The sequence below is a fragment of the Cololabis saira genome, chromosome 17, assembly GCF_033807715.1.
Source record: "Cololabis saira isolate AMF1-May2022 chromosome 17, fColSai1.1, whole genome shotgun sequence".
In the NCBI taxonomy this organism is placed as follows: Eukaryota; Metazoa; Chordata; class Actinopteri; order Beloniformes; family Belonidae; genus Cololabis; species Cololabis saira.
This window is the reverse complement of record NC_084603.1, coordinates 10,032,909-10,045,134: the sequence shown is the minus strand read 5'-3', so window position 1 is coordinate 10,045,134 and position 12,226 is coordinate 10,032,909. Positions and strand designations below refer to the sequence as shown.

General features: G+C 43.5%; 1 protein-coding gene across 5 annotated transcripts in view; it reads right to left on the bottom strand.

Moving 5' to 3' along the window:
* The window catches only part of disc1 (DISC1 scaffold protein), a 67,792-nt gene extending 56,612 nt beyond the window's left edge, over positions 1 to 11,180 (bottom strand). For 2 of the 5 annotated variants that reach the window (XM_061746078.1, XM_061746077.1), the window contains exons 1-2: positions 10,438 to 11,178; positions 1,326 to 2,266 (exon numbers count right to left, since the gene is read on the bottom strand). In XM_061746078.1, coding sequence (XP_061602062.1) covers positions 1,326 to 2,266; positions 10,438 to 10,507 — 1,011 coding nt within the window. In that variant the 5' untranslated portion in view covers positions 10,508 to 11,178. Of the gene's footprint in view, positions 1 to 1,325; positions 2,267 to 10,437 lie in introns of all 5 variants that reach the window. The other 3 variants (XM_061746075.1, XM_061746076.1, XR_009784406.1) reach the window with 2 other exon arrangements.
* Between the last annotated feature and the right edge of the window lie 1,046 nt (positions 11,181 to 12,226).

Sequence of the window (12,226 nt, the reverse complement as noted above, 5' to 3'; positions counted from 1 at the left end):
TTCATATCCCATTTTCATGATTTCTAAATATGAATCTATGTCCAAGTCTCCGTTAGCCCAGCTTTGCCCCACAACTATAATTACTGTGGGAGAAAAGCAAATAAGGCATTTCTCAAAATAGAGAGCAGCTTAAGATGACGACTTGATGTGCTCTGGTTTAAGGCCCTGTCCCAATCCCCTCCTTACCCCTACTTTTCAGCCCTACCCCTACATTTTGCGTGTTCCCGTGAGGGTAGTGGTGTCCCAATTCCTCTTTTCACCTAGGGGTAGTGGAGAAAACGAGTGTAGTGGCTATGAATCTGGCCCTACGGATCGAGGGTTTTTGGATGCACACTAGCTGAACTAGGGCCAGAAAAATTTCCCAGAATGCTTTTCGTCATCATTTGCGGACTGAATCAAAAAAAAAAAACATGGCGGACATTTCTTATTATTTAGTGAATAAAATCAATATTTTGAGTTAGTTTCTGCATAAAAATGCGTTTTGATTACATTTCTAGCGAGAAATATATATTTTACTTTCATAATATTCACTCAGTGTCAATCACTCGTTTGCCCGTTGTTGCGAAGTCTTTTTCAAACCTCGCCAGAATAAAGGCTGATTTATGGTTCCGCGTTACACCAACGCAGAGCCTACGGCGTAGGTTACGCGGCGACGCGCACCGTACGCCGTACCCTACGCCGTAGGCTCTGCGTCGATTTAACGCGGAACCATAAATCAGCTCCCGAGCCGGCAGGCAGGCAGAAATCCTGAAATTTTCGGAGCAAATTTCTTAACAGGCGTAGCTACAAATGTTAGATTTCATCTATTGAACCAACATTTATCTTCCTAAATGATTTATTTCAGCCAGCGGTAATTCTCCACAGAGCTGCAGGTTTCTCCCCGGGACGACGGCGCAGGTTGACCCGGGGATCACGTCTGTACGTGAGCTGCTGCTGCTGCTGCTGCTGCTGCTGCTGCTCCGAGCCGGCGGCTCTTATCGTCGCCAAAAACATCAGATCAAATCTCTTAACAGGCGTTATTTGGATAAACTGAGCCCAGGTTGGGGATCTTAACGGTTACTTTTACGCCTGAAAAAATATTAAAACTTAATAAAGTTGCATATTAACAGTGCTATGATGAAATTAAAACAGCTTTTGGCTCTCAGCTTCCTGATTTTAGGGGTGGTGCTGAAAGTAGGAGTATTGGGAGTATTGGGACAGGCCCCTGGGAAGATTTCAGTGCCCTCAAATCTGTGGCTTCTTTTTTAGGGCTAGTGGTAGAAAGTAGGGGGTGTATTGGGATTGGCCTTAAGTCTCTGACTTTAAAAACAAGTCAACAAGCCCACCTTGGTGTGAGCGCGGTTGTTTTGGAGGCAGTCTTGCAGGACGGCCTCGTACTTCTTGAGCGGGTTGTCCCAGCCCTGCTCCGGGGCCGGTGTGGCGCTCTCGTAGCCGGAGGTGAAAGAGGAGGCGGAGGCCGTGTCCGAGTCCACGGACAGGGAGGAGGTCACCTCTATGTCAAGCGATCGGGACTCGGCGTCGGGCAGGCAGGACGGTTCCTCCTTGCCGCCCCACCGTCGCTCTCGCCAAAACGTCCCTCCTAACGACAGCTCCTCCCTCTGTACCTGGTTTCCCGCAGCAGCAGAGGAGGGCGGAGGCTGGACGGGGGCCGGATGCTTGGAGGAAAAAGTGGTGTCTGGTTTTGTCAGTGGTGAGTCAGGTGCTTTCTGGGACCAGATTAGTGGTTCTGGTTCCTGTGCTGGTGTAGTGGTTGAGACTGTCCTCTGGCTGTTGTTGAGAGACTGCTGGATGAAGCTGAAGCTGGAGTTGAAGGAGTCCTCGGGCGAGGACCGGGGGGCCGGGCTCCAACTCCACCTGAGTCCGTTCTGGCTGGATGTGCTGCAGGCGGGGCTGCTGTGCACGGGGGAACAAGGTAGGGGACCGGAGCAGAGGCGGTTCCTACTCCTCAAGGAGCGACATGTCAGGTCATCGTAACTGTGCTGATTCATCGAGGGCTCTTTGGCGGTAGGAGGCAGATTCCGCCTTGCAACGCCGCTTGCCTCGATGACGTCAGCGTGACACGCAGATTTTCCGTTCCTGATGCAAGCGTTGCTCTCCTCCTCCTCCTCCTCGTCCTCCTCTTCTTCCGCCTCCTCCGCCTCCCCCTCTTCCTCCTCCCGACCGCACGCTGTGCCCTGCAGCCTGGCCTGGTCTCCCCTCACGTAGCCCGGCCTTCGGTGGAGCCTCTTACGGCCAGAGCTGCCAGCTGTCCCTGATGCTCTGCCACCTGTTGATGCACAGATTAACCGTTAAGCTGGAAAACACGGCCATGAGGAAGATAAAGACCCCGTCCACACGTAGCCGGGTATTTTTAAAAACGAATATTTCCCCCCTCCGTTTATAAAAAAATTTGCATCCACACGTAACCGAAGATCTGCGTTTTCGAACACATTCATAAGCATTCTAACCTGTAGATAATCTGCGGCTCCCGGGGAAGCTCCGCGGGCTCCGCCGCTCCGCCGCTCCGGGGCTCCGGGGGGCTCGGCGGGGCTCCACGGAGGTTCAGCCTCCGCGGCTCCGCGGAGCCCTCTGTGTCGGTGTAACGCAGTAAGCGGCCGGTCAAGAGCAGAGACCATTTATTTAATAAATGGCTTGGAGAACAGATGCTGGATCATCTGTATTTCTATAGTAAACAAAAGTCGCACGTCAGAGCAGATTTGTTGTTGTTTTGGCGCATAATGTGACGTTCGAAAACGCAAATCTCCGGTTATATGTGTCCACACGCATCTACATAAACGGAGTTTTCAAAAATCTTCACTTTGCCCGGAGTTTTTTTAAACCTTCGTTTATTTGCGTTTTCGTGTGGATGACAGGTCAAAACGGAGGAAAATATCTCCGGTTTAGCAGATATCCGCAGATATCCGGCTACGTGTGGACGGGGTCAAAGTGTGAGCTCATCAAGATGGCAGGATTAACGGCACAATGGTGGACCAAACTAATAAAGTGTGAAGATAAATTAGGTTATTACTTAATGGTGTAGAAAATAACAAAATTACTAGTCTTACTGTACGTATATCAAGGACGAATGACTTTAACTCTGTCAAGCATTACCGGCTGGATGAAAAACAAGCTGTGCAGCTGTGTGACATTTCCCACAGTTCTGCTCCAGCTGTTGGAAATACCGAACCGGCACAGTCATATTTGAGTTAAGACACGCCTTTTCATGGAAAAAAGCCGTCATATGAACAATATAAGTTACATATGCAGTTGTTCATATTTGAAAACACAGCCACATACTGTACAGTAGATAAAACCATGTTGAGGACAAAAAATAACAAGCAGTACAGCGTGTTTGTTTCAGGTGGAACAAATGTTTGAAGGGGAAGAAAAGAAAAATGTGCATCAAATAAACCTATCAATCCATTCAAAGTGGTTAAAGCTGCTTTGTTGGGAAACAGCCAGCACAGTCTGGACTGAACAGATTGGGAGCAGTTAAACTAGTGGCCTCTGTTCACCTCACTGAGCATGAACATGAAGACACACCCCACCCTGAAACTTAGCCATCACGAGAGCCAAACCCGGGACTTTGGGATCCCCAGAGACGATCACTGTGTACTGCACAGCTGACAAGACACGGCTTTCCACACACCTGTAAGGTTAAAGGGAGGGTTCTGAACAAAAGATGGCTTTTACTGCACTTGAGAGTATTTATCTGGGTGTCTGAAGTCACTATCAACTCAAAACTCTCAAATGACACTACGTTGTCACGCTGTTTGGGGCTGCGGGGCACTGTGACATCATGGATCCAGATCAGAATTATCCAGTCTTTCTATGGGCAGAAATATGTGCCACTAGAAACTGAATTTGAATCATTTATATTTGAATTTGTATTGTTTAATTTGAATCATTGCATTGAAAAACTGAATCTACATTCAGTTCTCACAATTCAAATTCAGTTCTTGCAATTCAATTTCAATTTTACTGTGCCAGACATCCGGGTCTTCCGGAGGAAGAGCAATCGAGTGCAGATACAAAGAACTCCTTTTCACGTAGCCTACTATAACCTTTATTTTCTTTCAACGATATAAACGACAAATGGGAGCTAGATATATTATATATTGTGTTTTCTCCATTCTGAGTAAAAAGTGTAGATTTATATCTTGCCGTTTTGTAGAAAGATTTCTGCACTCGATTGCTCTTCCTCCGGAAGACCCGGATGTCTGGCACAGTAAAATTGAAATTGAATTGCAAGAACTAAATTTGAATTGTGAAAACTGAATGTAGATTCAGTTTTTCAATGCAATGATTCAAATTAAACAATACAAATTCAAATTATGTGATTTAGGCTCAGTTTTTTAATGCAATTATTCAAGTTGAGCAATTCAAATTCAAATATAAATTATTCAAATTCAGTTTCTAATGGCACATATTTCTGCCCATATCTTTCCTTACCTCCACCCAGGTTTGAATCTAAACCTCAGAGGGGAGCAGCACTAAGCTGCAATACCAATTTCAAAAAGGAACTGCGATGGACTGGCGACCTGTCCAGGGTGGACTCCTGCCTCTCGCCTGAAATTATAGATAGAGATAGATTCCAGCAGACCCCCGTGACCCTGCAAAGGATAGAGACGATGGATGGTATTTACACTGCTTAATGTAGTGTTAATTAATATGCATTGTCCCGTCTAAATAAACTTTGAAACTGAAACTGATGGATGGATGGATGGATGGATGGATGGATGGATGGATGGATGGATGGATGGATGGATGGATGGATGGATGGATGGATGGATGGATGGATGGATGGATGGATGGATGGATACATAGGAATGAAGTTGAGTCTTACTCCGCCCATTAAAACCAGCGGCTATGAACGGAGCTATGAAGACGGGCTGGAAAAGGGATATTTAGTACTGTATATACATAATCTGTCATTTTTCTATCTGATCATAAAAATAAATTGCACATCATTTTGATGATTGTATTTATAATGATCAATGCAAACAGTGGCCACACTCATGGTCCGAATTAGTCAAACACCATTTCAACCAAGTGACAGCTTGTCTACGAAGAATGAGGGTTTTAGTAGCCTTCAAATGAAGTTTTTTAGAGTTTCAGATGTTTAGTGATTCCAATATTTTGAAAAATATAAAGTGAAGGCCCTCTGAGTTGCAGAAGGATAAATATTGGCCACAAATCAGTGAGTATGCTACAAAGATTTACTCTTAGAAAATGTACTTATGATTTGAGGAATAACGTGGATGATCCTGAGCTGGTTTTCCAACGAATGGCTTCTAGCAAGACGAACCACTTTGAACAGAAGATGCAAATAAGTTAGCAAGTTATTCTGATGAGGGATCGTTAAATAACTCCAGAAACAGATACAGATGCTAATGGACGGCAGTCATTTCATTATCCGCAGAAAAATCAGGGAATATTTCCTTATTTAGAAAAATACAAGGACTTTCAAAACATACTTGCTTCAACCAATCAGGTGTTACATCACGGAGACAGACTTGCTGATTGTCGTCACACCTGAGGACGCCAACTAATCCGAGATGGACTAACTAATGAATGTTGAGTTTGTGTGAACCTGTATTACTTAAAGGGGACCTATTATGAAAAACACGTTTTCTCTTGCTTTAACATATATAAAGTGGTCTCCCCTCAGCCTGCCAACTCAGAGAAGGAGGAAAGCAACCAAATTCTGCAGTGTCTGTACAGCCGCCCGGATGATCCGTCCAGTGTGATGTGGATCTACGAGCCATTCAGATTCTGCTCCCGTCGTTACGTAAGGAAAATGCGATTTACATGGGTTGGCCTCCGATGCGTGAAACCACGCCCACAACTAACTCCACCGGCCGGAGCTTCTGCCATTTTCTCTTAGCGGTGTATCGCGTCATTCAGGCAGCCAATCAGCACAGAGCCTCATTATCATAGCTCCGCCCACTCAGAATCCCACATAGATAATGAGGTTAGAGACTTGGAAGATAAAGACATGGATCAGAGGCTGAACTTCTAATTTATTTAGCAAAAAAAATCAAAAGCTTGTTTTTAAGACATTCAAGGCCTGTTTAAAATAGGTATTAGATGCCATAATAGGTCCCCTTTAACCAAAAACAGCAGCATCTTAACTACTGGAAACAACACTAACGGAGCGGTGAGGGTCACCAAAGAACGAAGGTAAAAGATGCTTCAACTTTTTTTAAGTTGTGATAAAGTGGTTTAGAAAATGGGACAATATATTTATTGGAGACAAAGTGGCTTCCTGAGCTTCAAGGCTATCTATTGCAATAGAGCCTGGCAGGAGAACCGTGTGTTGGGGCGATAAAGGCCGGTTTGTGCCCAGAGCGCGACACCTGCTGCAGCGTCACATGATTAATACATACGAAGTGTAGGATTCAGAGGAGGAGGCAGACTGAAATCTGGGGAATCAACGGCTCCTTTGTGTACAGCTGTGCTTCCCCTCTTTCTCTTTCGGGCTCTCAACTTTCTCTCCCCGCTCGTTCGTACGCCAAAAACACACAAAGACACACTGACACTTTTGTGTTCAGAACAGTGGGATCGGTCATATCTTTGTCGTTGTGAAACCCTGTGCTGCGCTTTAAAAAACGTTAATGGCTCGTCTAAAGTTTCACTACTGAAAACAAATGGATTACTACCGTCTGCGTCGCCGCTACTCCTGATCTGTATCTGTAATCGAGGCACGCCAAGATTTACTGTCTCTGTCTGCAGCTGCATAGACAGAAATGCAGGACATCAAGCGCATCCTGACCACAGTTCACCGCTCTGCGCCCTGTGACCTCCAGTGATGTCACTTCTCAACCATCCCAGTTGACCACAGAGGAAGAGGAAGTACAAAGATACCCCACTTAAGATAGCTGGAATGTGAGGCTGAGAGGAGGGCAGGACTCACAATGGGAGGGACATCGGAAACGGCCGAGGACCCTGCTCGTGAAGAGCGTCCCGTTCCCCTGGGACCACCACCCCGGAGCTCAAGTTACACACGGCTCCATCCATTAGTGTCGCTCTGCAGACGTGGCCACTGTTGCACAACCGATTTAAGAAACCCAACCCTCACTGTAGACACCGAATCCAACCGCACACCGTGCACCATCTGGTGTGGTCGTGGTCATTACGTGGAGCACTCTCTCTCAAGAGTGGAGGAGCCTGGCAGCTCGCAGGAGGAGGACTCGCCGATGATGTAGCTGTATCCTCAGCAGACTGCAGCTAAACAGCTTTTCCCAGTAAAGGGGAAGGAAATGCCGAAGGCCTCAGTGTGTGTGTGTGTGTGTTTGTGTGTGTGTGTTTTTCAGGGGCTTCTACATCTACATCTCTCAGAGCTATGTCATGCACTGCTTCCTTAGAGCCCTTGAGCTAAAAATGGTTTACAAGGAATTATGTTCAAGAAAAAAAAAAACAAATTAGCAAAAGGAGAGTTCAAGCATTTGAAAACAAAAGACAAACAAAAACTATTCCTACTGTAATTTGATGCATCTGTTGCAATAATTTTGCGCAAACTTTGAGAGAATTAAGCACCAGAGTCAGAAGAGGCTGGGTTATTTACCTTCGAAGATTAAAGAGGCCCTCCTCAGAGCTCTGTGGTTAAACACTGCATCCTATTGGCCGCTGAATGTGCTTCAGCCAAAGAGCGGAGGAATGCAGAGGATCTCGTAAAAACACAAACGTTTCAGGAACAAGATCAGCAACCCCACATACGCGGATCCACATTTCAACAACCTCCGGAGGAGCAGCGTTGCTCAGCAGATGTGCAACATCTCAGCACTTGTGACCAGCAGCCACAGCAGCAGAAATGGGGAAGTGAAAGTTCTGCCATTGGTACAAATGTGAAAAATAGCCTGTTATAGTTGACAGGAAGCTCAGCTACACTGCATGACATTCCAGCATCTCTGCGCCGCTATTGTGAGACTTTCACAAGCAAACAGCTCGGCTTCCTGTAGATCACATGAGGATCATCAATGAGCCGAGCACAGGACCGTCCCAAACCAGAAACCGTTGGAAACATGTAGACAATGCTGCTTACAAAAGAGAAACATAGTCCACATCACGTTGGTTCAGTGCTTGAAGGAGGTGAAATAGAAATGATGATTTGGTACAATAGCAAGGTCCGTGACAGGCTGAGTCTTTAAGAAGCAAAGATGGGGCAATAGAAGACAGAAGAAAGGATGAATTAAGCTCATTTACACTTCTGTGATGGCTGCATTAACACAAAAACGTACATTGAGGTTTTCATTGCAGCGTATCCTCCCTTCACGACCACATTTTTGCAGAGGATGCCTTTTCTTTTATCTTTCTTTTTCAACAAGATAACACAAAACTGCTTTCTTTACACGTTGCAGGGACGTGGCTGGGAAAGGAGAGGGTGCAGGTAGAGGAATGGCCTGTCTGCAGCCCTGATCTGCCCTCATCACAGACTGTGTCGAACATTTTAAAGGAAAAAAGAAACAATGACAGGCCTGTACTCTGCGGTTGCAAACCTTTAGACAGTTTGTTGGAAGCACTGGAGGCAAAAATTAGGTTAATGGGGAGAATTATGAAATATCTGATAACTGTAAAGGCTGCAAAGACATGAAAATCAAAGTAAATGTCTTTTCTTTGCTCATTGTCCCAACTTTTTCTAATTTGTATTAACAAACAACGTACAGTGTATATAAAAAAAATGTTTTTTTATTCATGAGCAATATATTGTCATTGCATGCAGTCAGTGTTTTTACTATTTCTCTTCATCTACTCAGATTCTGTCATCTTCATCCTCTCGGGTCATTATCCTATACCTATCTCTGTGCTGTCAAAAGAGGGGTGCACACTGGACGAATCCCGGGTCCCTCAAAGAAACAAAGCATCTCACACACTTACACCTACCGATAATTTAGAAGCACAAATCAATCACCGACCTCAGCCGAGATTAGAACCATGAACCCTCTCAGTGTGAGCGTACGCCCCTAACGACCACACCGCCATGCTACTGAGGGGGACATGTTTAAGGCAATTACATGGTAATAAAGCAGAGGCCGTTTCTGAAGTACCTCCTTAGACTTGTGGAAGGTTTTATGGAGATAAAGACTGAACAAGAACCCCCTGGAGGGGGACTTGGTTGCAGTAACTTCAATCCTTCATGTGCTACAGAGCAGAAGATGTGGCTCCCAGTAGGACCCCCCTATCTGGACATAACTAGATCACAGACATTGCAGGATGTCAAGGAGCCAGTTAGGTAGGAGCATGTCATCACAAAACCATCTCTGCTTCTCCACACATTCACAGAGATATGAATTATTCATTTCAACCTATCATTTAGTAGGTCACTACTAGAAGTTGTCCAGTCGGGAGCCTTTGACCCAAGGGCGTAGGTTTGCATAGGGATGGTAGGGACATAACACTACAAACTTTTCAGGAGGCTCAAATTGTCCCCACCAACTTTTAAGCAACATTATTTGCATTATATAATGAGTTAAGATATATAGGTAATTTAGATTGTCTTCCCAAATGTTGTAAGGATAGAATTGACATTATTAAGTGAATTATTTTTATTATATTCAGACTTGCATTTACCGCTTTTCACTTGCTGAATTTGCCGGCCCATTTTTTTTTTCCTCAAACGTACGTTTGATTGGCTGATGGTCTTAGACAAATGTTTATTTTTTGCATTCTGGATAGTTAAGAGATTATTAATAAGTACAATTAATACATTTATTGTGTATGTTTGTTAATATAATTTAAGTTATGTTAAAATACTGCAATTTAAATTGCTAATAAAATCCTGGAACTTCGACAGGTTTTCAAAATGTTTCTTTAGTAGTTTTTGAAAACAAAGGTTTGAATGGAACAGTGTATCAGGTGAACCAATACACATGAAAGTTAGTATAAGTCAATACAGATTTATTTTGCATTGATCATTTAGCCTATCAATTAATTAGGTTCATATTCGGGACAAATGTAGTCCTGACCCTCGTTAACCCAATCTGTTTGGTCTTATTAATGTCCCGTCCCCAGCAAATAGTGTACATGCAGGTTATGCTGTTATATCTTCCCTACCAATGTTGAGACCAAACCTACGCCCTTGCTTTGACCTCTGTGACCTGGGTGTCTGCATGGGAACCTCCTCAGACATCCCCCAAATACTGCAGCTCAGTCAAGGGAAGTAGCCATTGCATGACTGAAAGAAACATATTGTTTTTGTATTGAGCTTAGCTTTCATTTGGGAGTCACTCACACTATTGTGTCTGTAATAATAGCTGATATCTGTGCTCTGTTTCGCTGCTTTACATGTACTTTACACCAGGATCCCTTTGCTTTCCTGTCAGAATCATCCCCATCAACATCATCATCATTAGGATTATTGTTATTTTATTTGACAAAGTGGTGTGAGGTTACTGGTGAAGTGTCTGAAAACGATCAAGTGTTGTGTGAGAGAAGTTTAAAACAAAGCTGCGTCTTTACCTTCAGTGACTTCGCAGTGGTGAAACAGTGAGTTATTGGGACATTTCAGTCCCATCAGTCCAGCAAACATCTTGTCATTGAAGAGCAGCAGTTTGTAGTCAGAGAGAGATCAGATCCCGGTATCACAGACTTTCATCGACCATGTTTAAGGAAACCCGGAGCCAGGCAGACTCACTGAGCTCATTTCCGTTATGGAAAGTAAACCCATGCTGTTTTTGGGGTTGTTGATTTTTTTTTCCTCTCCACTTCTAAATGTATGAAAGCTGCTTTGGCTCCAAATCTTTTGTTCAAAACTATTATTTCCTCCCAAAAGTCTTTGGGTTGCTCATCAGATCAGATTTGTCCTCTTCTTCCTCTGCGGCGAAACAAGTGGGCTGCGCTGCGCGTCAACAGGCGGTCTGGAGAGGAAAAGATGGTCCTCGTGTCATTATTCTCCACAGCAGAAAGAAAAAGAAAAAAGGAGGAAAAACAACAGCCAATGGTGGGGAGTTCTCGCCGGACTGGGAGCCGAGACGAGCCCGGGTGCTGGCACATCGATCAGGGATCCGTTAGTCAGTTAGTTAGTTAGTTGCGCCCCCTGCGTCATGCGTCGTGCGTGAGGAGCTCCGACGTGGTCAGGAATTTGACTCCAGACTCCTCCAGACTGCTCGCACCCGCGGAGGACACAAACAGCCTAGGAAACAGCCTAGGAAACACTAGGAAACAGCTCTGAAACAGCCTAGGGAAGCTGCAGCGGGCACACAACCGGATTAAACGCTGCAAATGCTTGTGTTGATGCATGATTAACTTTAAGACCGTTTCAGATCAACAAGAGGAGGCGATTATCAAAGGCTCATCATGTTTGTGACACTTGTTATAAAAGGCTAAAGCTATATATATATATATATATATATATATATATATATATATATATATATATATATATATATAAATAATATAACATATGTAAACATAGTTGTCATTCTTTAGGTATTTCTGGTTAGATAAAGCTTACATGTTAGTCTCATGTTTTTTTAACATAAATATATAATATTATATATATATATATTATATTTAATAATATATATTATGAGCTGTAGCTTTTACATGTTTTTCTGTTAAGCAGTAGAAGAGGCCTGGAGACTAAATCCAGCCCTGCAGAACTTTTGTTTACTTTTTTTATAGTGTAGATTTCAGTGACTTGATATTGATGTTTCAATATATATATACCTCAAAACTCTCAATATATTTGAGTAATAAAGTATTAACAGTACTTTTATTTCCCCCCAAAGTAACTGAAGATGTGAGATTTTCTATGTATATGTATATATATGTATACTGTGTATATATATATATATTTATTTTTTTTTAGATTATAATGTTGACTTGGCTGTATGTCGAATGGTTCCGTTTTGTGTTTAGTGCAAATGAATTTTAGGTTCATAAAAATTACTAAATGTTTGTCTTAAGTGTTTTTACATCAGATATTTTATAATTGTATTTGTAAATGTATGATATACTGTGGATGATGTGATTGACTGTTTTATATTTTTGTTGTTGTTCTTTGTGGACCCCAGGAAGACTAGTTGGTTACTACGGTACCAGCTAATGGGGATTCTTAATAAACTATAAACTATATACATATATATGTTCCTAGGTGGCACAGTGCCAGCCAGTTATTTGTGTCCTCTAATGTACCAACATGTCAGGCACTGTTACGAAAGATGTTTAATTTTGTGTCGACTGGATATGACAGAAAATAGCATCATTATGGCCGTAACCAGCCCTATGATGGGCTATCGGTTCACAT